Source organism: Gallinula chloropus (genome assembly GCF_964237585.1).
Source record: "Gallinula chloropus genome assembly, chromosome: 31".
Taxonomy (NCBI): Eukaryota; Metazoa; Chordata; class Aves; order Gruiformes; family Rallidae; genus Gallinula; species Gallinula chloropus.
This window is the reverse complement of record NC_140116.1, coordinates 1,069,779-1,093,144: the sequence shown is the minus strand read 5'-3', so window position 1 is coordinate 1,093,144 and position 23,366 is coordinate 1,069,779. Positions and strand designations below refer to the sequence as shown.

The 23,366-nt window shown below is 68.8% G+C and overlaps 3 protein-coding genes across 5 annotated transcripts; 2 read left to right on the top strand and 1 right to left on the bottom strand.

Moving 5' to 3' along the window:
• Positions 1-12,136, top strand: STAT6 (signal transducer and activator of transcription 6). Of its 3 annotated transcripts, XM_084277125.1 has the most exons (23): positions 6-105; positions 3,311-3,586; positions 4,486-4,616; positions 5,279-5,417; positions 7,175-7,258; positions 7,354-7,471; positions 7,583-7,644; positions 7,775-7,923; positions 8,026-8,157; positions 8,257-8,445; positions 8,540-8,627; positions 8,720-8,842; positions 9,019-9,111; positions 9,273-9,479; positions 9,556-9,650; positions 9,756-9,892; positions 10,011-10,157; positions 10,371-10,440; positions 10,689-10,805; positions 10,919-11,020; positions 11,138-11,218; positions 11,498-11,605; positions 11,684-12,135. In XM_084277125.1, exons 3-23 carry the CDS (start codon positions 4,501-4,503, stop codon positions 11,877-11,879), a joined length of 2,553 nt encoding a protein of 850 aa, XP_084133251.1. In that variant the 5' UTR covers positions 6-105; positions 3,311-3,586; positions 4,486-4,500; the 3' UTR covers positions 11,880-12,135. The 3 variants fall into 3 exon arrangements, with proteins under 3 accessions (XP_084133250.1, XP_084133249.1, XP_084133251.1); XM_084277124.1 differs by lacking the exon at positions 3,311-3,586 and having other exon boundaries at positions 1-105; positions 11,498-11,602; positions 11,684-12,136; XM_084277123.1 differs by lacking the exon at positions 3,311-3,586 and having other exon boundaries at positions 1-105.
• Positions 12,137-13,561: 1,425 nt separating this feature from the next.
• Positions 13,562-16,290, bottom strand: NAB2 (NGFI-A binding protein 2; the record flags this gene model as incomplete). Its single annotated transcript, XM_084277277.1, has 6 exons — positions 13,562-13,675; positions 13,807-14,007; positions 14,129-14,261; positions 14,541-14,592; positions 15,115-15,248; positions 15,493-16,290. The coding sequence occupies 6 exons, from the start codon at positions 16,288-16,290 to the stop codon at positions 13,581-13,583; spliced, it is 1,413 nt and encodes a 470-aa protein (XP_084133403.1). The 3' UTR covers positions 13,562-13,580.
• Positions 16,291-18,853: 2,563 nt separating this feature from the next.
• On the top strand, positions 18,854-23,098 carry NEMP1 (nuclear envelope integral membrane protein 1; the record flags this gene model as incomplete). Its single annotated transcript, XM_084277194.1, has 10 exons — positions 18,854-19,010; positions 19,090-19,389; positions 19,997-20,118; positions 20,215-20,425; positions 21,000-21,072; positions 21,218-21,311; positions 21,503-21,617; positions 21,758-21,983; positions 22,304-22,477; positions 22,748-23,098. 10 exons carry the CDS (start codon positions 18,854-18,856, stop codon positions 22,938-22,940), a joined length of 1,665 nt encoding a protein of 554 aa, XP_084133320.1. The 3' UTR covers positions 22,941-23,098.
• Positions 23,099-23,366: the final 268 nt, after the last annotated feature.

Sequence of the window (23,366 nt, the reverse complement as noted above, 5' to 3'; positions counted from 1 at the left end):
GCGGGGCAGCCGCGGGAACCGGCCCGGCCGCGCCCGCCGCCGCCATGGAGTGAGGGGCCGAGCGGCCCGGCCCGGCCGCCCCTCGCGAGCGGCGGCTCCCGCCAGGTAACGGCGCGGCCGGGGGCGTGGGGCCGGTACCGGGGGAAGGGGGGCGGGCGGGCTGGACGGGCGGCAGGGCCGAGGCGCCTCCCGGAGAGGGGGGGCCGGGGCTCCTTCCGCCGCCCGGGACTGGGGCAGGAGCGCCGGGCTGGGCTCGACGGCTGTGGAAAGGGGGGAATGAGGGGCGCGGGGGGTCCCGGGGGAGCCACACGGCCGGTAGCGCGGGGGTCCGCGGGGACGGGGCGCGGCGGCGCCCAGGGGCGGGCTCTCGGCTCCCCTGGCTTCCGCGGCCTCGCCGCCCGCCCGTGGGGAGGGCGCTCGGGTGCTCGTCACGGGCCGGGGCCGAGGTGCCGGTCCCCGAGCGTCGGGTCGGGGGTTGGGGCCCGGGGGGGAGCGCGGTGACAGCGGGGCAGGGTCGGGGCTGCCGCCGTGTTGCTGGGCGGGGAATTCCCCGGCATCCCGGGACGGGACAGGACGGGGCGGTGCGCTGCCCGTCGGGGAGGGGGGGCCGCCCGGGCCGGGGGGCAGCGCAAATACCCCGGCAACGAGCTGGGATCTTCGGGGGTGGGTGGGGGGAGGCAGCGGAGCGGCCGATTGGTCCCGGGGTGGGACGGCGAAGGGGCTCCGGGGCCCGTAGAGCCTCCGGGGTGAGAGGCCTGGAGCTCGCAGGGCAGGGCAGGGTCCCGGTGGGTGCGGGGGTGCTGGCCGGGCACTCGGTGGGGCTGCCGGGCCCGACGTCCAAAAGCACCCGGTTGCCAAGTGGATGTGGGTGCTGGCACCCCGCTGCCTTGGGGTGAAGGGTGTGTGGGGCAAAGCGAAGGCACCCGGCGGGGGCTGTGGCAGAGAGTGACCCCCTGCACCCCATCCTGGCAGGATGGGACCCCGCGGCAGCAGCGAGCGCCCGGGGTGGGAGCTGGGTCCAACCCGGACTCCCCGTGCTGGGTCACGCTGGGGCTGGGTCAGCTGGGGAAGGCCCCGCTTCTCTTCCTCTGAATCAGAAGAGCTTTCACTACCGGAGGGCAGCTGGTCGCGGTTACCCCCGCCGCTGCCGTGCTGGCTCGACGGTGTCCTTGTCCCTGCGGCACTGCCGCCAGCACCCCGTCAGCTGAGCCAGCAGTCCCGTGCCCTCACCTCAGCCCAGGCTGGAAAGCACAGCAGCGGTGGCTTCCCCAGCACACAGGGGAAACTGAGGCACGTCGAGCGGCAGTGTGTCTCTTGCACTGCATCCCCATGAGGGCAAAGCTAGAGCAGAGCCCAGGTGTCCTGAGTGTCGAGTGCTGGAAAACCTCTGAGCATCTGTCCCAGAGAAAGCCCCAGGGAAATCTCAGCCCAGCGCTGGGGAGGATGAGGAGGGTGCAGAGGGCAGTGGCGTGTGGTGCTAAGCCCCAGCTGTTCCTCCTGCCTGCCTGTGGGCCAGGCAGTCGCCGAGGGGAGCCAGCCAGGAGTGGGGGGTCCATTCCCGGACCCCCAGCCACAGAGGGAGAGGTGGCCCCAAGGGTGGGGGGCTGAGGTCGGCTGCCAGGAAGTGCCGGTGGTTAATGAGTAACAGCCGTGAGATGTACGGCAACTCTCGCTTCTGGGATGTGGACTTGGTTTCCCATTGCCCGATGAGTAAGCAGAAAGCCCATGCTGGGAGCACGGGGGTCACCGAGCCCCTCGGGCGCCTCCGGCCCAGCCTCCCGGCCCCACCGAGGAGGCGAAGCCGTTCCTGGGCTGGAGGAGGAAGTGAAAGCGGCTGCGCCGAGGGGGCTTGGGGAAGGGGAGTGGGCGAGGGGCCACAGGGCACACCCTGGGTGGCTGCTCCCCGTCCCCGGGTGCCATATCCTGCCCCGCCATCGAGCCGGAGGTGCCTCGCCATCACGGGGTTTCCCCTGGCCCCGAGTGTGTGAGGTGGCCCAGCCCCACGGGGCCCCTGCTACCACCCAGAGCTTCAAGCCCGGCTTCCCTGGCCGTGTCCTGCCTCCCTGTGCCAGGCAGGCCGGGCCCCTGGCTCTCTGGGGGGAGCACAGCGCTCACTGCCCTGGGATCCCCCAGCTCTGGGGTGCCTCCTCGGCCCCAGAAGCCCCACGGCAGCTGGGCTGGTGGGAGATGTGGACTGTGTCTGCAGTCGATGCCCCGCGGTGGGTGTAGGTGTGTGGTGCTGGGTGCCTTGGAGCTGGGAGCTGAGCCTCCCCGGCACTGCTTTGGGGCTGGAAGCTTCCCCAGGGGGTGAAGGTCCCCAGCTCCGTGGGGGTCTCTGCCCACCTTCCTCCTCCTCTTCAGTGTTGGGGGGGTTGCTGACAGATGAACCCAGCACCATGGCCTGATCCTGTGCCGGCACAGGAAACCCCAGCCAGGGTATTGTTACGGGAGCTGGATCTTGGCAGGGAAAGGCTCTTCTGCAGGACAGGCAGAGGAGGAAAACACGGGAGCTAGTTAGGAGTGGAAGGAAACCCAGACATCTACTGCAGCGGGTGCTGGGAGAGGATGAGCCTGTGTGTGTGTGTCCCCACCTCGGAGCTCCCCGGGGGCTTTGTCCCGGGGCTGGCAGGGAGCAGGGAGCCGCAGAGGGGGAGCGCAGCATCTCCCACAGCCTCTTAGCAAATTCAGGCATGCCCGGAGTGTGTTCCAGGTTGCTGCCTCCCAGCCAGCAGTTGCCTCCCCGGGCTAAGCAGAAATACAGGTTTTAATGGGAGAGGAGGACGGGGATTAACGTCTGGAGGATCCCGGAGGAGCGAGAGGCTGCTTTTCCCTCTGGCAGCTCCAGCCTGGCCAAGGGGGAGAGCCGGCAGTGCTCCTGGCTGTGTTTCCCATCGTGCATTGACCCCTCCAGAGTAAACTCATCCCTCCCGGCTCCGCGGCGCAGTAAATCATCGGGATCTGTTTGCTCTGCCTGGGCCAAGCCGCGTCGAAAGCAAAGGCGTTCCTGGAAGCGCTTGGGCTTGGCCTGCCCTGGGGTCGGGGCCGCCGTGTCTGCCTCAGTTTCTCCTCAGGGTGGCACGTGAGGCTCTGGCGCGTCGCCTGGTTCTGTTGGGGTGCCGAGCACCCCCCCGGTGAGCCGCACCGGTGCTGGGTGAACCCACCACCACCGCCATCCCGACGGGAGGGTGTCCGTCGCCGCGCTGGCGTCCGTCCGGGTGCAGGCCGCGCCGCCGCGGTTGTTTTGCGCTCGCTGCAGTGTTGCCCTAGTGACGCTGGCTTCCTTCCCCTCGCATGGTTTCTCGGTCTCCAGCAGCTCCACCTCCGCCCTTGCGCCTCGGCTCTTGCATCGCGGCCAAGACCCGCGGGGAACGCGGCGGCTGCTGCCCGCGCGAGGACATGTGACGCGACTCCCCGCGCTCTCGCTCGCCTGTTTGCTTTCGGGGACGGGAAGCCAGCCCTGGGCGGACGAGCTGGCCGGGGTCCCGGAGGCGCCGTGGCCCCACGTCGCCCTGCCCTGGCCCCACGTCTGGGCGCTGAGCCGACGGGCGCCGTGCACCCCGCCGCAGGATCCGGCCTCGGCAGCGAGGTGCGTCTAGGCCGGGCGGTGCAGTGACGCCCACCCCTCCTTCCCCCTCTTCTCCCTGCACCCCAACCCTGGCCCGATGGGACCATCCCACCCCGAGGGGTGTGGGCTGGAGGGAGGGTGTGAGCGTGGGGCAGCGGGGAGGAAGGGAATGAGCTGTCGGGAAGAGGCACGGCGCGGGCAGGAGGGAGCGGGAGGCTCCAGGCACTGCTGGGGGGACTGGGTGGGACTGTTGGGGTGGTGACGCGTGGATTCGGGGGGGGCGGTGGGGAACCCACAGCCTGGGCTGGGCCGTGTGTGTGTCCATCCCCCACAGCACCGGCATTCCCAGTGGAGTTTCCCATCTAGCGCCTCATTCCAGTTCTCCCAGTGTTCCGGGGGGGGAGGCTGGGATGTGCCTGAGGAAGGCGCCTTCCTCTGGGGGCAGCTGGAGAGGTTTTGGGGAGCAGCCAGGCCGCCTGAGTGGGACCACCCTGGCAGAGCAGCCTTGCCTGGCTCCGGGGTTTCATGCTCTTCCTGCTCCCGGCGGCTTTCCCATCTCTCCTGCGCCAAGACGGGCAGCACTTGCCCACCCCCCCCCCCCCACGTGTCCTTGTGCATGGAAGCACAGGGATTCCCCGGAGATGCGGGAAACTGAGGCACGAGTGGGCTGCTTGCCTGCCCAGGATTGCCCAAGAGGCTGATCCTGGATCAGGCTTCCTGCTCCTCCTCCTCCTCCCCAGCAGCCCTGGCCCGTTCAGCAGCAGGTTCAGGCAGCTCAGGCACAGGCAGCAGCGCTCGCCCACCCTCCCCAAGGAGCCGTCAGCAGAGCCGGGGGCTCTGGGGCACCCGGGCCACAGCTCTGGGCGTTGCAGCTCCTGTGGTGCTCCCAGGCTCACGTCCCCTGTCCCGTTTCTCCACAGGTGACTGTTCCCAAGATGTCCCTCTGGAGCATCGTCTCCCACATGCCGCCGGAGGAGTTCAGCGGCCTCTTCACAGAGTTCCCCCGAAACCTGCGCTGTCTCCTGGCCGACTGGCTGGAGAACCAGCCCTGGTGAGTCCAGCGGTGCCTGTGGGCTCTGTCCTGCCCTGGAGGGGACAGGGACCTCCAACCAGACACGAATGGAGCTCCCAGAGCCCTGGGGAGAGAGTGTGGCAGCCAGTGCAAGGCTGGTCAGGGTCTGTTGGTGCCCAAAGGGTCAGCGACCATGGGCACAGCCCAGCCAGAGTCCCCTCTGTGCCCAGCAAACAGCCATGGTGGATTATCCCTGTTAGGGGCTCACCCAGGCTCCCCATGGAGCTTCCTGGTGGGCAGTGGGATGCCTGGGATGCAGGCAGGCAGGGAAGCTCCCTTGGCACCTCCTTGGGGAGCCGTGGCTGCACGAGGCCACGTTGAGGCACTGGGTGAGGGTGGCTGGTCCCTGGAGCGCAGCTGTGGGACCCAGGGCACGTGGCGTGGGCTGGGGCGCAGTGGAAGGTGGGTGGGTGGGTGGGTGGGCATGCAGCAGCCAGGTGTAACGTGGGAGAGGTTTGGGAAAGTCACATCCTCTGTGGGGAACCACCTCATCCCTCTCAGAGCGCATCAAATTCCCCCTGGGAATCCAGCCGGCGCTGGGCACTGCACCAGGGTGTCCCCCTCCCCAGCAGGGAGCGTGGGGCTCAGGGTTGCAGGAGGATTCGTGCCCTCCCACCCACCCACCCCTTTCCCCTCTGCAGGGAGTTCATCAATGGCTCAGACGCCTTCTGCACCAGCGTGGCCAGCGGGATGCTCTCGGCCATGCTGGAGAAGCTCCGCAGCGCCGCGGGCAGCGAGGGGCAGCAGTGCCAGATCCTCCAGCAAGTCAACGGCGTCAAGGTGCGCGGGGGCCGGGCGCGGGGACCCCCGGGGCCGTGTCGTGCTGGGGTTGTGCTGGCTCCTGAGGGGCATTTCGGGTGATCATGAAGGGGCCAATGCTACGAGCTGGGGACCCCCCACCCGACACCCTTGTTGAGGGCGGTGGTGCCTGTGAGCAAGAGGCTCATGTGGGACGTAGTGACTGGGGTGCCTGAGGTGCTTCAGGGGGTGGTGGGACTGGAGAAGGGGGGGCATGGGGCTGTATGTGTGTCCCGGGGCTGACCCCCAGCTTGCCACAGTGCTCAGGCTGTCCCATCCACAGCCTCACTTCCCCTTGGCTCCCCCCCAAAACACCCACCCACCTTTCCATCTTCCCACCGCCGCCCCACTGTGCAGCCCTTTGGGTGCCCAGCATCCCATGGGGAGCTACCCCACGGCCCCAGCCCCTGCTCCCACAGGGAAGGCTCCCTGTGCCCCACGGCTCCGCTCGCCCCCAGCAGCCGCCTCGCCAGATGTTCCCCATTTTCTGCTCGATTCCTCTTCCTGGGGGCCACGGGCTGCGCTGCGCTTCCTCCCGCCGCGCCTGCGTGCTGGCTTGCCTTTGCCGGGCTGTTTCTCCTTCTCTGTTGGAATTGCTCTGTCTCTCTTCCCCCCTTTGATTGCAGATTTAACCCCTGTCCTCTCTCCTCCTGCCAGCGAAGCTCTTAGCAGCAGGGCTGGGTGGTGCTCGCTCCCAGAGCCCCGTTCGGGTTGAAAGCTCTGCTTTTTTGGTAACAGACTTTTTTAATACGCAGCGGTTGGGAGCGGGTCGGCTTTAGTCCTGACTTCTGGGGAGCTCAGTAACTCGCTCTCCAAAACAAGACTCTCACCCTGTGTAGTTCCCATAGGAAAAACGTGTGGATGTCTCAGCTTGGTTGGGTCTTTCTTTAATTTAAAATGCTCCAGAAAAGCCACCCCCACTCTGTGTGTGTGTGTGTCCCCATCCCACCATCCTTTATCCCTCAATAGCAAACTCATTTCTCCCTGCTGCCCCTGAGCCTGGATGGGGATGGGGAGGGGGGGGGCTGCCCCCATGGGTGCTGGGAGTTGGGTGCTGCCCCATAAGAGGAATGCAGAGTTGGGGTGGAGTGGGGGGGGTGGGACACCCAACCCGTCATCCCCTGAGCCCTGGAGCTGGCGGGGTTTGTCCCAGTGCCAAATGGGGGGGGGCTGCCAGCGCTGCATCCAATGGGATGGGGGGGTCCAGGGGATGGATGGATGGAGGAGCTGCCTCCCAGCCAGCACGGGAAGGCGCCGGACACGCCATCCGGCATTCGCTGCTGCTCTCTGCTGCTGTTTTGGGAAGTAGCTAATTTGGGAAGTGCACGAAGGCCGGCGGAGCTGGCACGGGGCGCTGGGAGCCGGAGCCAGCAGGGAAATTCCTCGCCCTGTTTTCAGTGGAAAGCGTTGATCCGCCCAGGCCAGGGCAGAGGGAGAACCTTCCCCAGGTGTCGGGTCTCAGGGAGACGCTGCAGGAAGAATTGGCTTCTGGTTATAGTTGAATGAATATGAATTATTTGAAGTGGATTTGGGTTGGGGGGGGGTCTCAGTCTGTGATTTAATGGGGGGGGGTCTCAAGCAGAAAATTGTCTCCATTAGAACACCGGCAAGATGTGTCTGCCCTGTGCATCAGGCTGGGAGTCCCCCTGGGGTCTGACCCCTTGTTGTGAGGTGGGAGAGGGCTGGGGTGCACCCATATCCTGCCCCCCCTGACTCCCTGGGCTCGGCTCTCCCCACAGAACACGTACCAGCGGGACCCACTGCGTCTGGTGGCCATCCTGAAAGCCATCCTGGAGGGCGAGAAGGCTGCCGTGCTCAAGAGGGTGAGTGGTCCCTGTGCCCCCCACACCCTTCCCGGGCAGCCCCGAGGTGTGGGGCCGGCTCTGGGCCCCGCTCACCCCTCTCTGCTCTGCCCCAGGACCGTCACCTGCCCCTCAGCTTCCACCGGCGGCAAGAGGAGCTGAAGTTCAGCCTGGGGCTGCAGCGGCTGCAGCATCGTGTCCGTGAGATCCAGGCGCTGCGGGACAACCCCGCCGGTGAGGAGCTGGGGCAGCAGGATGGGTCCCGTGGGGTGCAGGGAAGCTGGTGTGCAACGTGGACACGGGGTCCCTGCCCTAACAGGGGCCCCCCAACCCCTTTCTCCACAGCCTCTCTGCAGCCAGACTTGCGGGACCCCCAGCTGAAGACAGAAGGGAAACCCCCGGAGAGCGTGAGTGAGGGGCTGGGGTCCCGTGGGGGAGCTCTGCAAAGGAGCCTGGGCAGGAGGAAGGGGGGTGATGTGTAGGGATGGGGGGGTCTCGCTGCTGGTGCAGAGCCCCACGGCGAGCGCTGCTCCCCAGGAGCTGCCCACCCTCATCCTGGAGGCCGTGAAGGAGCTGGAGGTGGCCAAGCAGCAGGTTCTGAAGAGGATCCAGATCTGGAAGAGGCAGCAGCAGCTGGCTGGGAACGGGGCTGTCTTCGAGGAGAACCTGGCGCCGCTGCAGAAGAGGTTGAGACGGCACAGGGCAGGACCTGGAGCACCCCTCCTGCTCCCTGAGGGGGGCTGGTGTGGCTGGGCTTTGCCTGAGGGTTCCCCTTGCCCTTGGTTCAGGTGCGAGAGCCTGGTCGAGGTTTACTTCCAGCTGCACCAGCAGGTGATGGGGGCAAGTGCCAAGCTGGGGGCTGAGCTGCTGCCCCGGCTCCTGGAGCGCTTCAACGAGGTGTTATCCAGCCTGGTCAAGAGGTAACGGGCTTGGGGCGGGGGCCGGGGTGGCAGAGGTGGCTCTGGAGGTGCTGGGAGGGGGTGCTGGGCCAGGCACCGTTGTCTCCCCTTGCCCCCCAGCTCGTTCCTGGTGGAGAAGCAGCCCCCACAGGTGCTGAAGACCCAGACCAAGTTCCAGGCGAGCGTCCGGTTCCTGCTGGGCCCCCAGCTGCTGAAGGCCTCGGCCAAGCCCTACATGGTGCGTGCCGACATGGTGACGGAGAAGCAGGCGCGGGAGCTGGCGCTCAGCGCCTACAACAACACCCTCAGGTGAGCAGGCAGGCAGACAGACAGACAGCGTGGGGACGAGGGGGCTGTCACACCACCGTGCCCCCCTCCCTGACCCTCCTCTTCGTCTGCCCAGCGAGAGCACGGGGGAGATCATGCACAACGTGGTGGCCCTGGAGACCAACCCCACCAGCGGCACCTGCTGTGCCAACTTCAAGAACGTGGTGAGGGTCCTCCCAGGGGGTGTGGGATGGGCTGGGGGAGCCCCCGAGGCCGGTGCTTGCCTGGGGGTGACACTCAGCTGCCCCCTCCCCAGCTGCTGAAGAAGATCAAGCGCTGCGAGCGGAAGGGGTCCGAGTCGGTGACGGAGGAGAAGTGTGCTGTGCTGTTCAGCACCACCGTGGCCCTGACCCCCAGCAACCTCTCCATCCACCTCCAGGTACTGGCCCCTCTCCCCCAGGATGGGCACGGGGAGCATCAAGTCATCCCCCACGGGATGCCCAGCCAGCTCGGTGCAGAGCCCCCGGGATGGCCACAGGGTACCCAGCCCTGCTTCACCCAGGGTGGCCTGAAGGCTGAGGGGTTTGGGGGGGACACCCCACTCTCTGCCCCCAGGTTCTGTCTCTGCCCATCGTGGTCATTGTCCACGGGAACCAGGACAACAACGCCAAAGCGACCGTGCTGTGGGATAACGCCTTCTCCGAGATCGTGAGTGCCAGGGCGTGAGGGGGGGCAAGGGGGGTGAGGGAGGGAGCTGCTGCCACGCTGGGCTGGGGTCCCACACCGGGATGGGACCAGCCACACGCGGGTGGGATGCAGGACGGGGCAGCGGGTGACCCCCTGGCCTGACAGTCCCGGCTCCGCCACAGGACCGGGTGCCCTTCGTGGTGGCCGAGCGGGTGCCCTGGGAGAAGATGTGTGACACGCTGAACCGTAAGTTCATGGCAGAGGTGCAGACCAACCAGGGGCTTCTCAAGGAGCACTACTTCTTCCTGGCCCAGAAGATCTTCAACGACCACAGCACCAGCCTCGAGGACTTCCAGAATCGCAGCGTCTCCTGGGCCCAGTTCAACAAGGTTACTGGGAGGGCTGGGCAGGGTGGGAAGGGGCTGGGCTGGCCATGGGGATCCTCATGCTCCCTTGTCGCCCCAGGAGATCCTGCCTGGTCGGGGATTCACCTTCTGGCAGTGGTTTGATGGAGTCCTTGACCTCACCAAGAGATGCCTCAAAAGCTACTGGTCCGACAGGTGGGTGTCCGGGCCGGATTCGGCGGCTGCTCCGGGACTGCACCGTCCCGGTCCCACGTCCCCACCCTGGCACTGTCCCTTCCTCCCATCTGTCCATCCTTCCAGGCTCATCATCGGCTTCATCAGCAAGCAGTACGTCTGCAAGCTGCTGAGCACAGAGCCGGACGGGACCTTCCTGCTGCGCTTCAGCGACTCGGAGATCGGGGGTGTCACCATCGCTCACGTCATCCGGGGCAAGGACGGTGAGCAGGGGGGGAGCGCGGCTGCTCCCAGGGGGGTGTGAAGCAGGGGAGGGGTCTCCACGGCCTGGGGATGTTACAGAGAGCAGGCACTGGAGCCCTGTGCCGTGTGTCCCCGCAGGATCCAGCCAGGTGGAGAACATCCAGCCCTTCTCTGCCAAGGACCTGTCCATCCGCTCCCTCGGCGACCGCATCCGTGACCTGGGGCAGCTCCGCAACCTCTACCCCAACATCCCCAAGGACCAGGCGTTCGGGAGTCACTACAACAGTGAGTGGGTGGGAGCAGGATGGAGAGGGGTGCTTGGCTTGACATCCACCTCTCCAGCGAGGCTGTGGGGGGGGAAAAGAGGGGTTTGGGGGTCCCACCTGGGTCCTGCTGGCCCCAGAGCTGGGGTGCTGCCGAAGGGGACTGGGGTGCTGCCGCAGGGGGTCTGGCACGGTGCCGTGCCATGGTGGATGAGGGGAGCTTCTCTCTGAGCAGAAGAGCAGACGGGCAAGGACGGCCGGGGCTACGTCTCCACCGCCATCAAGATGACCGTGGAGAGCGAAAGGTGGGTGTGGGGAGAGGCCACAGCCGTGCCAGAGGAGCGGGCACGGGGGCTGCACGATGGCACCGTGACAGCCCGGGCAGCGCTGCTGGGCAGGGCGATTCCTGCCCGGGCCAGACGGGTCTGTGAGCGAGGAATCCCCGTGGGCATCCCGCACCGGGATCCGTCCCTGAGCGCACCGGCCTCTCCAAGACCCCCTTCCCCGTGACCCCCTCAGCAGCCCAGCCTCATGTACTGATGTGCTTCCGCAGGGACCAGCAGCTCCAGAGCGCTGCCGGGGGCCCCCCCGAAGCCCCCCAGGCTCAGATGATCAGCCTGCCCGTCCTGCAGCCTGAGCTGCACGTCGAGAGCATCCTCAGCCCCATCGCGTGAGTGCCCCGGGCAGAGCCCAACCTGCGCTGCCAGGAGGGTGCTGGGAAGAAGAGGGGGGGGGTCTGGTGTGCGCCCTGGGCTGCTGACCCCTCCCTCTCTGCACCTGCAGCCCCCCTGATCCCTTTGGCCCCCGGCCCGGCCCCATGGGCTACCCCCCAGGTGAGAGCAACATCAACATGGTGGTTCCCGACAACCTCGTGCCCTTCCACAGGTAGGAGGGGTGCTGACTGAGGGAGGGGTGGGGAGGCAGGATGGGCCCCCCCGCTGCCCCCAGGCATGGCCAGGGGGTGTTTCCCCCACCTCTAAGCGCTCCTGCTCCCCCCCCCAGCACATCGCCGATGCTCTCGCCGCCCCTGGTCATGGAACCCACCCTGACCCACTGCTCAGACCTCACCTTCCGGAACCCTGTGTAAGACCTGGCTGGGCCTGGGGAGGGTCCCCACCCCCTCCTAACCCCCCCACCCCCTTCCCAAGCCCCCCCGCCCCCATCCCACACCCCCTTTCCCTTCTCCTGACCCCCCCACCCAAGCAGGCAGCCCCCAAGGGACCTTCTCCAGCCGCCCAGTGCTCTGCAGTGCTGGTGCCCCCTCCGAGGACCACCCCCCCCCCCCAGCCTCCCCCGTGCCCAGGTAGCACCCCCTGCCCCACACCAGCCCCCCTCACCTTGTTCTTCTCCCCACCCCCCCAGGCCTTTCTTGCCCAACCAGTACATGACTGGGGGACCCTCACCGGAGCCACGGGATGAGGAGATGCTTGAGCTGCCCCCCTCCACGTCGATAGACAGCTCCCCAAGGTGGTAAGCATGGTGGGGGGGGCAATAGGGGGGCCGGGAGTGGGGGGCTGCCCCAAGTCACCCTGCTACCTCTCTCCCCAGGATGCCGCCCACCATGGACCTGCCGCCCAGCTCGGAATTTGACCAGTTCCTGCAGGAGATGGCTGGGGAGGGTTCCTCCCTGTGCCCCCCCTTTGTGCCCCCCCTGCAGCACAGCGGGTACCCCAGCCCCAACGCATCCTGCTGGGGTCTGGGGGACTCTCGGTGGGATGACAGCGTCCGGCCAGGGCACGCGTGAGGAGCCTGGGGAGGGGGCTGCTGGGGTGGGGGGACGTCGGACTGTGACCCCCCCCCCAGCCCCTCCCAGCCCCACCTGGGTTCCTGGACTCGATACCACTCGTGCTGGGATGGAGAATTCTGGCAAGGGGGGGGGGGTCGGGGGGGGGGGGGGGGCAGCACTTTGGGGTGTACCCTGCCCCCCCCCTTGTGTATATGCTGCACTTTGGAGTACAGAGCCGCTGCCGGGGGCCGGGGGCCCCAGGGAAAAGAGGGGGGGGGCGGGGGGGGTGTGTGGGTGGATGCGGGGGGGTGGTGATGGTGGCGCAGGTGCCTCGGCTCGCGTGGGGGGAGCCCCCAGCCCACGCTCTGGGCTCGGCCCGGGGGGTGTGGGGGGGGGGGGGATGAGTCAGCTGCGGGGGCCGGAGGCAGCAGCGGGAAACACGCCGGGGCGGACGTGCCAGCCCGGTGCACAGCGGGGGGAAGGGGGGATGAAGGTGAGGATGAGGATGCTGGGACCCCCCTGCTCTGATATGGGATTGGGGGGGGGGGGCACACACCCCCCCCCCCCTCACACCCCCGCAGTCGGCGCTTGCTTTGGGGTTTGTGAGCTGCCTCTTCCCCCCTCCCCAGCTCCCCCCCCCCTTCCCAGCCTGGTGGAGGAAGGAGGGGGGGGGGGGAATTGGGGAGGGGGTGGCGGGAGGGGGAGGGGGGGGCAGGAAGATAAGCCATAAAATAAAGTTTTATTCCAAAATAACAAAATAAATAATCTACTGTACACGTTACAAAGGAAGAAGAGTCCTACCGCTCCGAAAAGACACCACGCAGGCCGGGGGGGGGCACGGGGGGGGGGCGGCTGGGGGGGGGGGCTGGCCCTGGGGCTGGGCACGGCTCCTGGAAACGGTGGGGAAGGGGAACCCCGGGAGGGGGGTTTGGAGGGGGGGGGGGGGGGCAGCACCGCCCCAGCGCCCATCAAACGCCGCCTCTTCGTGCTTGGGGGGGGGGATGTGGGGATGGGGGGGGCACCCCACGGGCGATGCGGGACAGGGGGGGGGGGGTGCTGAGCTGAGGGGGGGGGGTGCGGGGGGTATTTACAGCCGAAACGCGATGGGGGGGGGAGGGGGAAAGGGGGGGACACACAACGCGCGTGCACGGTGCGCTCGCACGTGCGTGGTGCGGGAGGGGGGGGAGGGGGGTGTGCGGGGTGGGGGGTGGGAGGGGTGGGGGTGGCGGCTGGAGCGTGGGCGCTGCGGGGGTGTGCGCGGGGCTGCGCGCGCCGGCTCCGCGTGGGTGGCGGCGCTGACGCGGGAGCGCCCGTGGGAGGGGGGGCGGGTACGGGGGGGGGGGGGGGGGAACCGGGATGGGCAGCACGAAGGGTGAGCCGACGGGCCATGGGGGGGGGGGAACGGGACATGTGGGGGGGGTCCGGGCAGCCCAGGGAGGGTCTGTACAGGGGGCTGGGGGCTATGGGGAGCTCCCCAGCCCTGGGGGGGGGGGGGAGGGTATTGCTGCTGCGGGGGCGGGGGGCGCGTCCCGCCGCGGCTGAGGTAACCAGAGCGTCGGTGCGGGGGGGGCAGCAGGGCCTGGAGGGGTGGGGGGGGCTGCGGCCGAGCCCTCCCCGGCTCCCCGCGCCCGGAGCACCCGCCGGCACCCGCCCCCCAGCACGTTATTGCTTTGTTAATGGGGAGGGGATGGGGGGGGCTGCGGGGCTTGAGGGGGGGGCTCACTGCCGGCTGGTCTCCTGCTCCACCTTGATGGTACCACGGGGGGGCTCCGGGGGGGCCGCAGCGCCCCGTTCCGCCAGCCCGTCCTCGAAATCTGCGGGGGAAAGAGGGGGGGAGAGGGGGTCAGGGTGCTGCTCCCGCGGGGAGAACGCCAGCAGAGCCCCCCCCCCACCCTCCCAGTCCATGGGAAACCCCCCCCCCCCAGCCCCGCGGGGGGGGTCTCACCTGCTCCCGGGGGCTTCCCGGGCAGGCAGGGGCTGAGCCTCCCCACCCGCTCGTGGGACACCAGCCGGGCCAGGCGCAGCCCCTCGTCCATCAGCGTCTGCTGCAGGATGTGGCGGCTCCAGAGCCCGTGGGGGGGGAGCCCGAGGGGCACGTCGGGGGCTGCCCCGGGCGGGGGTGTCAGGCGGGGACAGGCCCCCGCCGCTGCGGAGAGAAGGGGGAGAGTCAGGGCTGGGAAGGGGGGAGGAAGAGGGGGGGGAAGGGGAAGGGGAAGAAGGGGAAGGGGAAGGGGAGGAAGGGGAAGGGGAAGGGAACCCCTGCTCACCCTGCAAGTGGCCGTCGAGGCTCTCCCCGGACAGGCTGGCTGCATCCTCCTCCAGGCTGGCTCGGTACGCAGCTCCGGGGGGCTCCGGCCCCACCGCCAGCGGCAGCATCTCGGGGCGGCTCTGCTCCCCTGCCTGCCGGGAAGGAGTGGGTGAGTGCAGGGCCGTGTGGATGGGACCCAGGGTGCTGGGGGGGGCTCCGTGCTGCCCAGCCCACCGTGCCCACGGCCACCCACCCCTCACCACTCGCCGTGAGCCTGCGCCAGCGTGGGCAGCCCCAGGCACGCGGCATCGTCCCGCCTGTGCGTGGGTGAGCAGCCACCCACGCTCACAGGTGTGCACACCTGCACACGGGTGTGTGCTCCCCCCACCCCCCACCCCCCCCCACCAACACACCCCTGGGTGTGCACCCACCTCCTGCTTCAGCCGCTTGGCCACGGTGGCTCCGCTCTCCTCGGGATGTGCCCTGTGCAGGGTGGGGGAGGAGAAGGGGCAGCGTCAGGCCTGGGAAGAGGGGGGGGGGGGGGGGGCCACCACAGGCATTCCCGGCCGCCCTCTTGGCACGCTGCGGGCAGCGCCAGCCATGGCGGCAGGCGTGGGCGGCCGTCCGGGCAGGGCGGTGCCGCGGGACGGCACGGATGGGGCTTTGGCACAGATGGAGCTGGGGGTGGTGGCAAAAGGGGGGAAGCAGCTGGGGAACGGAGGGGGGAGGCAGCCCAGCCGTGGCACCCGGTGGGTAGGGGTAAAGGGACAAGAGATGGGGTATCCCTGGTGGCATCCCTCCCTCCACAGTGCCAGGCATTTCTCCCCCAACCCACCCACCCACCCACCCCACTTCCAACCCCTGGTCAGGCAGAAAAGAGCCCAGGAAAGGGAAAGGGCGACTTGGGGGTCCCACCCTGGGAGGGCCAGGTTGTGGTGTGGCTCAAGGGGTGATGGCCAGGCCCCTTCCCCAGCCCATGAGGGCATTCACCAGGTCAGGGCTCACCTGGCGACCTTGAGTGAGGACAGGTAGGTGCTCTCCCGGGCAACCTGCCGCGAGAGCGAGAAGAGCTCCACGCGCCGCAGCAGCAGCGAGTTGTCCCGCAGGCAGAACTGGGCGGCCGCCTCGTTGATGATGAGCTGGGTGGGGGGTAGAGACAATGTGTGAGGGGGGACAGCATCACCCCAGGGACCCCCACAGCAGAGGCAGCGTCTGCTCCAGGCAGGCAGGTGCCAGCGGGGTGGGAACGGACCCCCAGCTTGCACCCTGTCCATACGGAGCCCTCACCCCAACCTCCTCCACCTCCACAGCTACCCTGCCTCCCACCCTGAGCCAGTGCATCCCAGGACGTTCAAGCATGGACCCCCCCACCACGCCACCCACCTCGTGCAGGGTGAGTTGCTTGCCCTCGCGGCGCCGGGCCTCGCCGCGGCCGTAGATCGCGCTGTGCCGGCGGATCTCCTCCTCCTTGTGCCGGTCGCCATCCTCCAGCTGGAAGATGTGCCCCACCGCCTTGGCCAGCTTCTTGTTGAGCTTCATCAGCGTCCGCAGCTCAGCCTCACCACCCCGGGGGCAGCTCTGCAGCAACCGCTCCACGCTCTCTGCCACCGTCCGCACCAGCTCCGGCTCCAGCACCTCTGCGCCCATCGGCTGCTCGCTGCCGCTCCCGCCCGGGGAGAAGGGGGGACCCCCAGGCTCCTCATCCCCACCGCCCTCCGACTCGGGGGTGCTCCTCCCCGGCCACGGCGGGGCTGCTGAGGGTGAGAGCTTCTCCCCCAGCTCCGTGGGGCTGCGAGCTGGGGGTGTCCCAGCGCTGCTGCTCCCCTTGCCCGCGGCCTCGCTGGGGCTGGCGTGCCCGTTGCTGAGCGCCTTGCGCCCACCGGCCTCGGAGAGCTTGAAGAGGGGGATGCTGCTGACGGGCACGGCCGAGACGGGCTGGCTGAAGAGCCCTGGGTTGGAGGCCCACTCACGCAGGGCCTTCTGGAGGCGGCGGACGTGCAGGGGCTTGGTGGCCATGCCCACCAGCGCCATGATCTCCAGGAACTCCTCCTCGCCCGCCTCGCAGAGCTGCTGCACGTCGTCCCCCCCTTGCTGGATGAAGGTCTCGTAGTAGCCCAGCAGGTTGGCACGTTGCAGCACCCGGTACAGCTGCAGCTCCCCCAGTGTGCGGGGCAGGGCCATGGCGAGCCTGTGGGATGGACAGCATGGTGACCAGGGATGGACGGCATCGGGACCAGGGATGGACGGCATGGTGACCGGGGATGGACGGCATCGGGACCAGGGATGGACGGCATCAGGACCGGGGATGGACAGACACGCGCCCAGGAGAAGCCCCCTCCCCACCCTTTGGCCTGCCCACCCAGGGGTTTAGGGCAGGGAGGACCCCAGGCAGACGGCTGAGGTGACACAGGGTGTTTCAGGGTCCCTGAACCCCACAGGGTGCCCAGGCCCACTGGTGCTCTCCAGGCTGGGACAGACCCCTAAGCCACAGGCACAGCACAGGCGTGAGCAGGGTCCCCCCTCCCCTCCCGAGGCCGTGCCCAGCTCCCCCCTCCCACCGCAGCAAACCCCCCCAGAGCCCCCCCGCGCGGGGCCGGACACCCCCCGTCGTCCCCCCCCCCCCCCCCGGGCTACCCCCGCCCTCCCCATCCCCGGCGGCGCGGGGCCGGTGATGTGCCGCTCCCCCAGTCCCGCCGGGGCCACCCGTCCCCGGGTTCCCCACCCTGCTCGGTGTCCCCCCCCTCCCCATACCCCCAACCCGTCCGGCTCCCCTCCCTACCGCGGGCCCCCTCCCGGTGCCCCCGTCCCCCCTCGGTGCCCCCCGATCGCTCACCGCCGGCTAGAGCCGCCTCCGGCCGCTCCGCCCGCCCCGTGCGCGGCCGCCGTGCGCCCCGGAGAGGGATGGGGATGGGGATGGGGGGGGAGAGGCTGGCGGCGGGGGCTCCGGGGCCGGCGTTCCTCGGCGGGCCGGGCGCTGGCGGCAGCCGGGGCCGGGGGGTCCTGGGGGGGTCCCTCGGCCGGGCCGGGCACACTCGCTCCGCCGCGCCGCGCCGCTTCTGCGCGCCGCCCACACGGGCGGTACCGTGAAATAGCAGCGGCCCCGGCTGCGCCGCGGCGTGGGAGGCCCCGGGGGCGGATCCCGCGGCTGCCGCCCCCGCCGAGCACAGCGCGGGCGGCCGCGGCGGGGGGGGGTTGGGGGGCAGCGGGTGGGGGCGGCGGCACAGCGGGTCCCCCCCCTCCCCAAATCTCATCAGCACCCCGGGCGGGAGGTGCAGCGGCACCGGCAGCCGAGGGGGGGGACGCAGGGGAACCGGTGCTCTGCACGGTAGCACCGGGGGTACCGCAGCTCGGGCGGCAGAGAGAAACCGGGGCCGGTGTCCCGGGGCGGGGGGTGCGGGGGGAGCGGGGCGGGGGATGCAGGAGCCCGCCCGGAGGGGCCCCGGGTTGCACCCGTAGGTGGTCGCACCCGGTACGGGACCCTCACGTTTTCCAGAGGGTGCAGAGACCTTCGCACCCCCCCGCCCCGGCCGGTCCCCGCGGTGGGTGGGGGGTGGGGGGGCGGCTGCGCTCGCAGCATCTCCGGTTCCTGTAGCAACCCGGCAAAGCGCCGCGATGCTGCCGGCCGCCGCCGTCCCCGTTACTCCGACGTTCTCTCGGGCTTGCCCGGTGCCCGAGCACCCCGCGGAGCCAAGGGCAGCCATCGTTAGGCTTCAGGGTGAACACCCCACGGCCTCGCCTCGTCCCGGGGCCACGAGGAACGGAGCGGAGGGAGGTTCCCGGGTGCGGGGCGGGGGGATGCTGAAGCCCCCCCCTGCCAGCAGCACCCCGGGCCCCACGGGAGGGTCACAGCCCCCACCCAGCCCTGCCTGGCTCAGCGCTATTTATACCGCGGCTGGCGAGACCGGGCGCCTGGCGTGGGTCCAGCCGCCCCCGCGCGCTCCTGTCCGGAGGGTGGCGGGGGGGGGGGACGGGACGGGGACACCGGCACCGTGGCGGGATCCGGGACACATCCCCGGGGCTGGCGGGAGGGACACACAGCCAGGGCTCCCGCACGGGCTCCTCCGCGGGGGTCCTGCCCCAGCTCTCCTCGCTCCCCCCCTCCTCCAGCCGGCCGCCCGCCCCCCTCCCACGCTCTCCTCCACCCCCCCCCCCCGCCACGACCAGGCGTCCGGAGCGGCGGGGCCGTTCCCAGGCCCGGCGCTGCCCCCGGCTGACGCACATCCTCCGCCCACGGCCCCGCCGCTTCCCGGCTCCACCGCCCACGGCCCGGAGAGCGGGAGGGGCGGGGAGGGGGGAAGAGGCGGGGGGGGCCGCCCAAACCCACTCCCCGCCCACGGGGGACCGGCGGACCCGGCGACCTGGCGCCCCCCGCCCCACGGGAAGGGGACCCAGGCGGCGGGGGACACCCGGGGCTGGTGGGGGAGCCCCGCTCCGCCCGCGCTGCCCCCTCAGCGGGGACAGGGAGAGGCGCCTCCTGCCCCGGGGAGAACCGGGGCGGGCTCGGAGCCCTTCGCCCGCGGGATGCCCCCGGTGCTGGGGGTCGCCCCGGTCGTACGGGACCCCCCCCCGGGCTGCCCCGCTCCAGCCGGGCCCGGGGCGGGCGGGGCTCCGCGGCCAGAGAAAGGCTCCTTGTCCCGGGCCCACGCCCGCCCGCCCCCGGCCCGGCCGAGCCGCCTCCGGAGGGGTCCGGCCGCGCCACGCCGCGAAGGTGGGGGGGGAAGGGCGGGACCCGCGCGCGAAAACAATGCGGGGCGGCTTTCCGATAGGAGGAGGCGCTTGTCAATCAGGCGGGATCCGAGCGGGCGTGGCGGGCCTGTGCTCTGATAGGCTGAGGGGCGTGTCTGTCAGCGCGGTTGCTAAGGCGGGACTGGCGGTTGCTATGGGCTGGGCGTGTCTCCGCGGTGAGTGGCGTGCTCGTTGTTCACCGTGGGAACGGTGGGCGGGGACCGCAGCCGCTTCCCGCCTGGGCTGCACTGATAGGCTGCAAGGCCCGCCAATCAGCGCCGCAGGCTGCCCAGGAGAGCGTTTCGATAGGCCCGCTCAGCCGTCACTTGTTCGTGACGTCACCCGGGCCCCGCGCTCTCGTTGGCTGCCGCCTGCCCTGCGGCCGCCCTTGCGACAGGTGGGCGGTTGCGGCGGAAGCGGAAGTCGGCGGCGGGGCCACGGCGGGAGGGATGAAACCGGCTCCGGGGCGGCGGCGGCTCCCGCGGGCGCTGCCGCTGCTCCCGGCGCTGCTGCCGCCGCTGCTGCCGCCGCTGCTGCTGCTCCTGGGACGTGCGGGTACGCGGGGTGCGGCGGGCCCGGGGGGCGCGGGGTGGGGGGGGTCTCGGCTCTGGGGTCGCTGCCGCCCCCGCGCCGTTCCCGGGCGGGTCCCGCCGGCTGCCCGGAGGCTCCTGAGGCCTGAGGAGGCCCCGCCCGGTGCTGCGGGGGAGGCCGCTGGGGCAGCGGGACTGTCGGCGGCTCGGGCAGCTCTGGGAGGGGAGCACGGTGCCCTCGTGGCTGGGGAGGCCGCTGGGGTGCGTGGTCGGGAGGTCGGGAGAGGTTCTGCTCCCCCCTGCTCTGCCCTGGTGAGGCCTCGCCTGGAGTATCGGGTCCGGTTCTGGGCCCCTCAGGTCAGGGAAGACATGGAACTCTTCAGAAGAGCCCAGCACAGGGACTCTGAGATGGCCAAGGGAGTGGAACCCCTTCCTTACAAGGAGAGGCTCTGGCAGGGGGATTGGACTGGATGAGCTTCCAAAGTCCCTTCCAGCTCCCACCATTCTGTGACCCACCCAGACTGTGCTTCCCTGGGAGGGGGGAATCCAGGAAGGGAACGTGGACCTGGGTGCTGCAGTGGGTGAAGCAGGTGGGAGCAGCACCCCTGGAATCCCCATCTCACACTGCACAGGTGCCAGGGAGTCGGTTGTCTCGCTGCGTGAGGGTGAGGTGTACCGCAGCTCCACTCCCCAGCACTTCTGTTACACCAACACCCGTGTCCCGGGATGGCACGACATATGGACCAGGACACAGGTGAGGGGAGAAAGCTCTGGTGCCCCTGGGTCTGGCTGGGCCCAGCCCCTCCAGCAGCCACAGCCATTCCCCAGGTTGCTTCCCCCTCCTGCACAGATCCGCATCAACAGCAGCCGGATGATCCGGGTCACCCAGGTGGGCAGCGAAGAGGAGCTGGAGGAGTTCAGCCTGTGGAATGTGGTTTTCTCCTTCCTGAAGGAGAAGCTGAACGACACCAGCATCGATGTGGACCTCTACAGCAACAAAACCTGCCTGAAGGTCGAGCTGCTGGAGTCCAGCACCGAGTACTGCGTCAGCCTCTTCCGACGTAGGTCTCCCCTGCGGCGCGGCCCAGGGCTGGGGTGGGGTGGGAGGTGGGTCTGGCTGAGCTGCCTGGGTGAGCTCTTTGCCTGAGGGAGAAAAAGGGAGTGTAGGTGGTGGAAGAAGGGACAGGTGACTACAAGGAAGGTGGTAGTGTGTGTGGGGAGGGGGGAAATTGGGAAGGCCAAAGCCTGGCAGGAGCTCAGCGTGGCTGCTGTGGTAGAAGATGATACAGAAGGTCTCTAGAAACACACTGGCAGTAAGAGGAAGGCCAAGGAGTGTCCCTCAGGGTGTTCAAGGGACAGATAAACAAGGGAGCGATCAAGGTGGTGGGGGGATGGTTGGGCTGGATGAGCTTGGGGGGCTTTTCCAGCCTTGGGGATTCTGTGGCCCTTGGAAGGGAAACGGGTCTGCAGAGGGAAGTGTGTTTCCATCCCTGGGCTGTGAAGCAGGGGGAGTCAGGGCAGGTGTCAGGCTCACCTGGGATGCTGCCCATTCCCTGGGGGCTTTGTGGCAGGCTGGAGCTCATCACACAGGGCACCACACCCCCGATCCTCTCAGCCTGGCCTCTCTCTTTCCAGGCTTTGATCCCAAGCTGTTCCTGGTTTTCTTCCTGGGCCTGTTGCTGTTCTTCTGCGGGGACACGCTGAGCAGGTGAGTCACCTCCTTCCCCCTCTGAGCTGGGGATGAGGAGGAGGGGCAGGCAGCAGCTCTGCAGGCTCTCAGGGGGCTGCTCCCCCTGGGTGTGTTGGTGCACAGACACCCCTGAGCTGCTCCACACCCTGTGTGATCTCTGCAGGAGCCAAATCTTCTACTACTCAGCTGGGATCAGTTTTGGGTTGGTGGCCTCGCTGCTCGTCCTCGTCTACATGATGTCCAAGGTGATGCCCAAGGTGAGCCCCAGGCTGGCTGGGGGGCAGACACCTCACAGCAGCACCCCTTTCCACGCCTGTTCTTGGGGAGACCTGGACTGTGTGGCCTTGGGGTGTTGGGTGGTGGGTCTGGCTTGGCACAGAGGGGCTGGGGAGGGGGTAGCCATGGTTGCCCCCTGCCTGTTCTGAGTGTCCCATCTCCTCTCTCCTAGAGAAACCCTGTTTACTTCCTGCTGGTGGGAGGTTGGTCCTTTTCCCTCTACCTGCTTCAGCTCATCTTCAAGAACCTGAGGGAGATCTGCAAGTCCTACTGGCAGTACCTCCTAGGTAGGTGGGGGCTCTTCAGCCCCCAGCCCCTCGGTCTGCACGTCTCCTGAGAGAGGCAGGTGCTGGCCTTGGGTTTAACCACATCCCTGGCAGATGCTGCTCAGCCCTTGGTCCTGCCTGACCCCTCTCCTCTCCCCCAGTTTACCTGCTGCTGGTGGGCTTGGTGAGCTTCGGCGTGTGCTACAGGTACGGCCCGCTGGAGAACGAGCGCAGCATCAACCTCCTCTCCTGGGCTCTGCAGCTCCTGGGGCTCTTGCTGATGTACTCAGGGATCCAGATCCATCCCATTGCCTTGGCCTTGGTGGTTGTTGCCATCTGCACCAAGACCCTGGACTACCCCTTGCAGTGGGCCTTCGCTGCCTACCGGTGAGGACCCCGAGCTCCCTCCTTGCTCCTGATTCCCAGTTGTGAAGCCTGGATGAGCTGCTGGTTGGAGTCTGTTGTGGAATTGGGGCGTTTTTGCTGGGTTTTGGGCCTGGGGTGGCTCTCCTGGGGGTGGGTTGTGTCCCTTTCCCTTTGGGGCTGACGCAGGAGAGCGCTCTGCTCCTCCTCACAGCTTGGAGCATCCCTCAGGAGTGGAGGCTGGAGGGACATGCTCCCCTCCTCCTATCACCAGCTCCATCCCAGGAGCTGGGCCCATCCTGGGGGTTTCCCATGCAGTGACTGGTGCCCCCTTCCCCTGACAGGAGGCTGCAGAGTGCCAGGCTGGAGCCCAGCCCCCCACGCCTGCTGTCGGAGGAGGAATACCGGCTGCAGGGGGAGGTGGAGACCCGCAGAGCCCTCCAGGAGCTGCGGGACTACTGCAGGAGCCCAGACTTCTCTGCCTGGACCGCTGTGTCCCGCATCCAGTCTCCCAAGAGGTACCATCCCCTGGCAGTGAGGAGGAGTGACCTGTGTCCCCGTGTGCCTGGGGTGGCTCCGTGCCATCCCCGCCGGCTGCGGAGATAAGGAGGCGCAGGCAGGGAAGGCTGGTGGTGTGTGGCAGCAGCGTGCCCCAGGGGAGGGACAGATAACACCCACCCCTGGCACTGAGAGAGGCTTCACCCCAGCTCCTCCTGGGCCAGGGCTTTGTGGGGAGGGCCTGGCCATGTGTGCACAAACGTGTTTGTTTCCTGGTGGCTTCTTCCCAGGTTTGCTGACTTTGTGGGTGGTGCCTGTCACCTCACGCCCAGCGAGGTCTGTGACCACGAGCGGGAGTACGGCCCTGGCAGCATCTTGTTTGAGGAGCAGCTCTTTGAGGAGGAGGAGGAGGATGAGGAGGATGATGATTCCTTCGGCAGGAATCACACCAGTTACTCCTACAACCCCCTGGATGTCAACTGAGGTCAGATGCTCCCCCCCACGCACAGACCTGTGGGGCAAGGGACAGAACTGTTGCTGCTTCCCCCCCCACACCCTCCAGCCCCTGGAACACAAAGTCCTGGTACCAGGCAGAGGTGGCACCTCCACTCCCCACCACCCCAGCCCGAGCTGGGCTGCAGGGCAGCCTGGTGGGAGGACAAGGTGGGTGCTGACACCCTTGTTTTCCTCAGGCAGCTCCTGCCAGGCTCAGGCTCAGGTCAGCACAGCCCTGGGTGGCAGCAGGGAGCTGGTCCTGGCTGGGGACAGATGTGGTCTGTGGAGAGAGGAGGGACCTGGTCCTGTCTCAAGGGGACCTGGAGCCACCCTGGCTTTTGGTGTGGGTGCCAGTGAGCTCCCCATGCGTGAACTGTAGGGACAGGGACCTCCCCAGGCTGGGGTGCTGCTCCA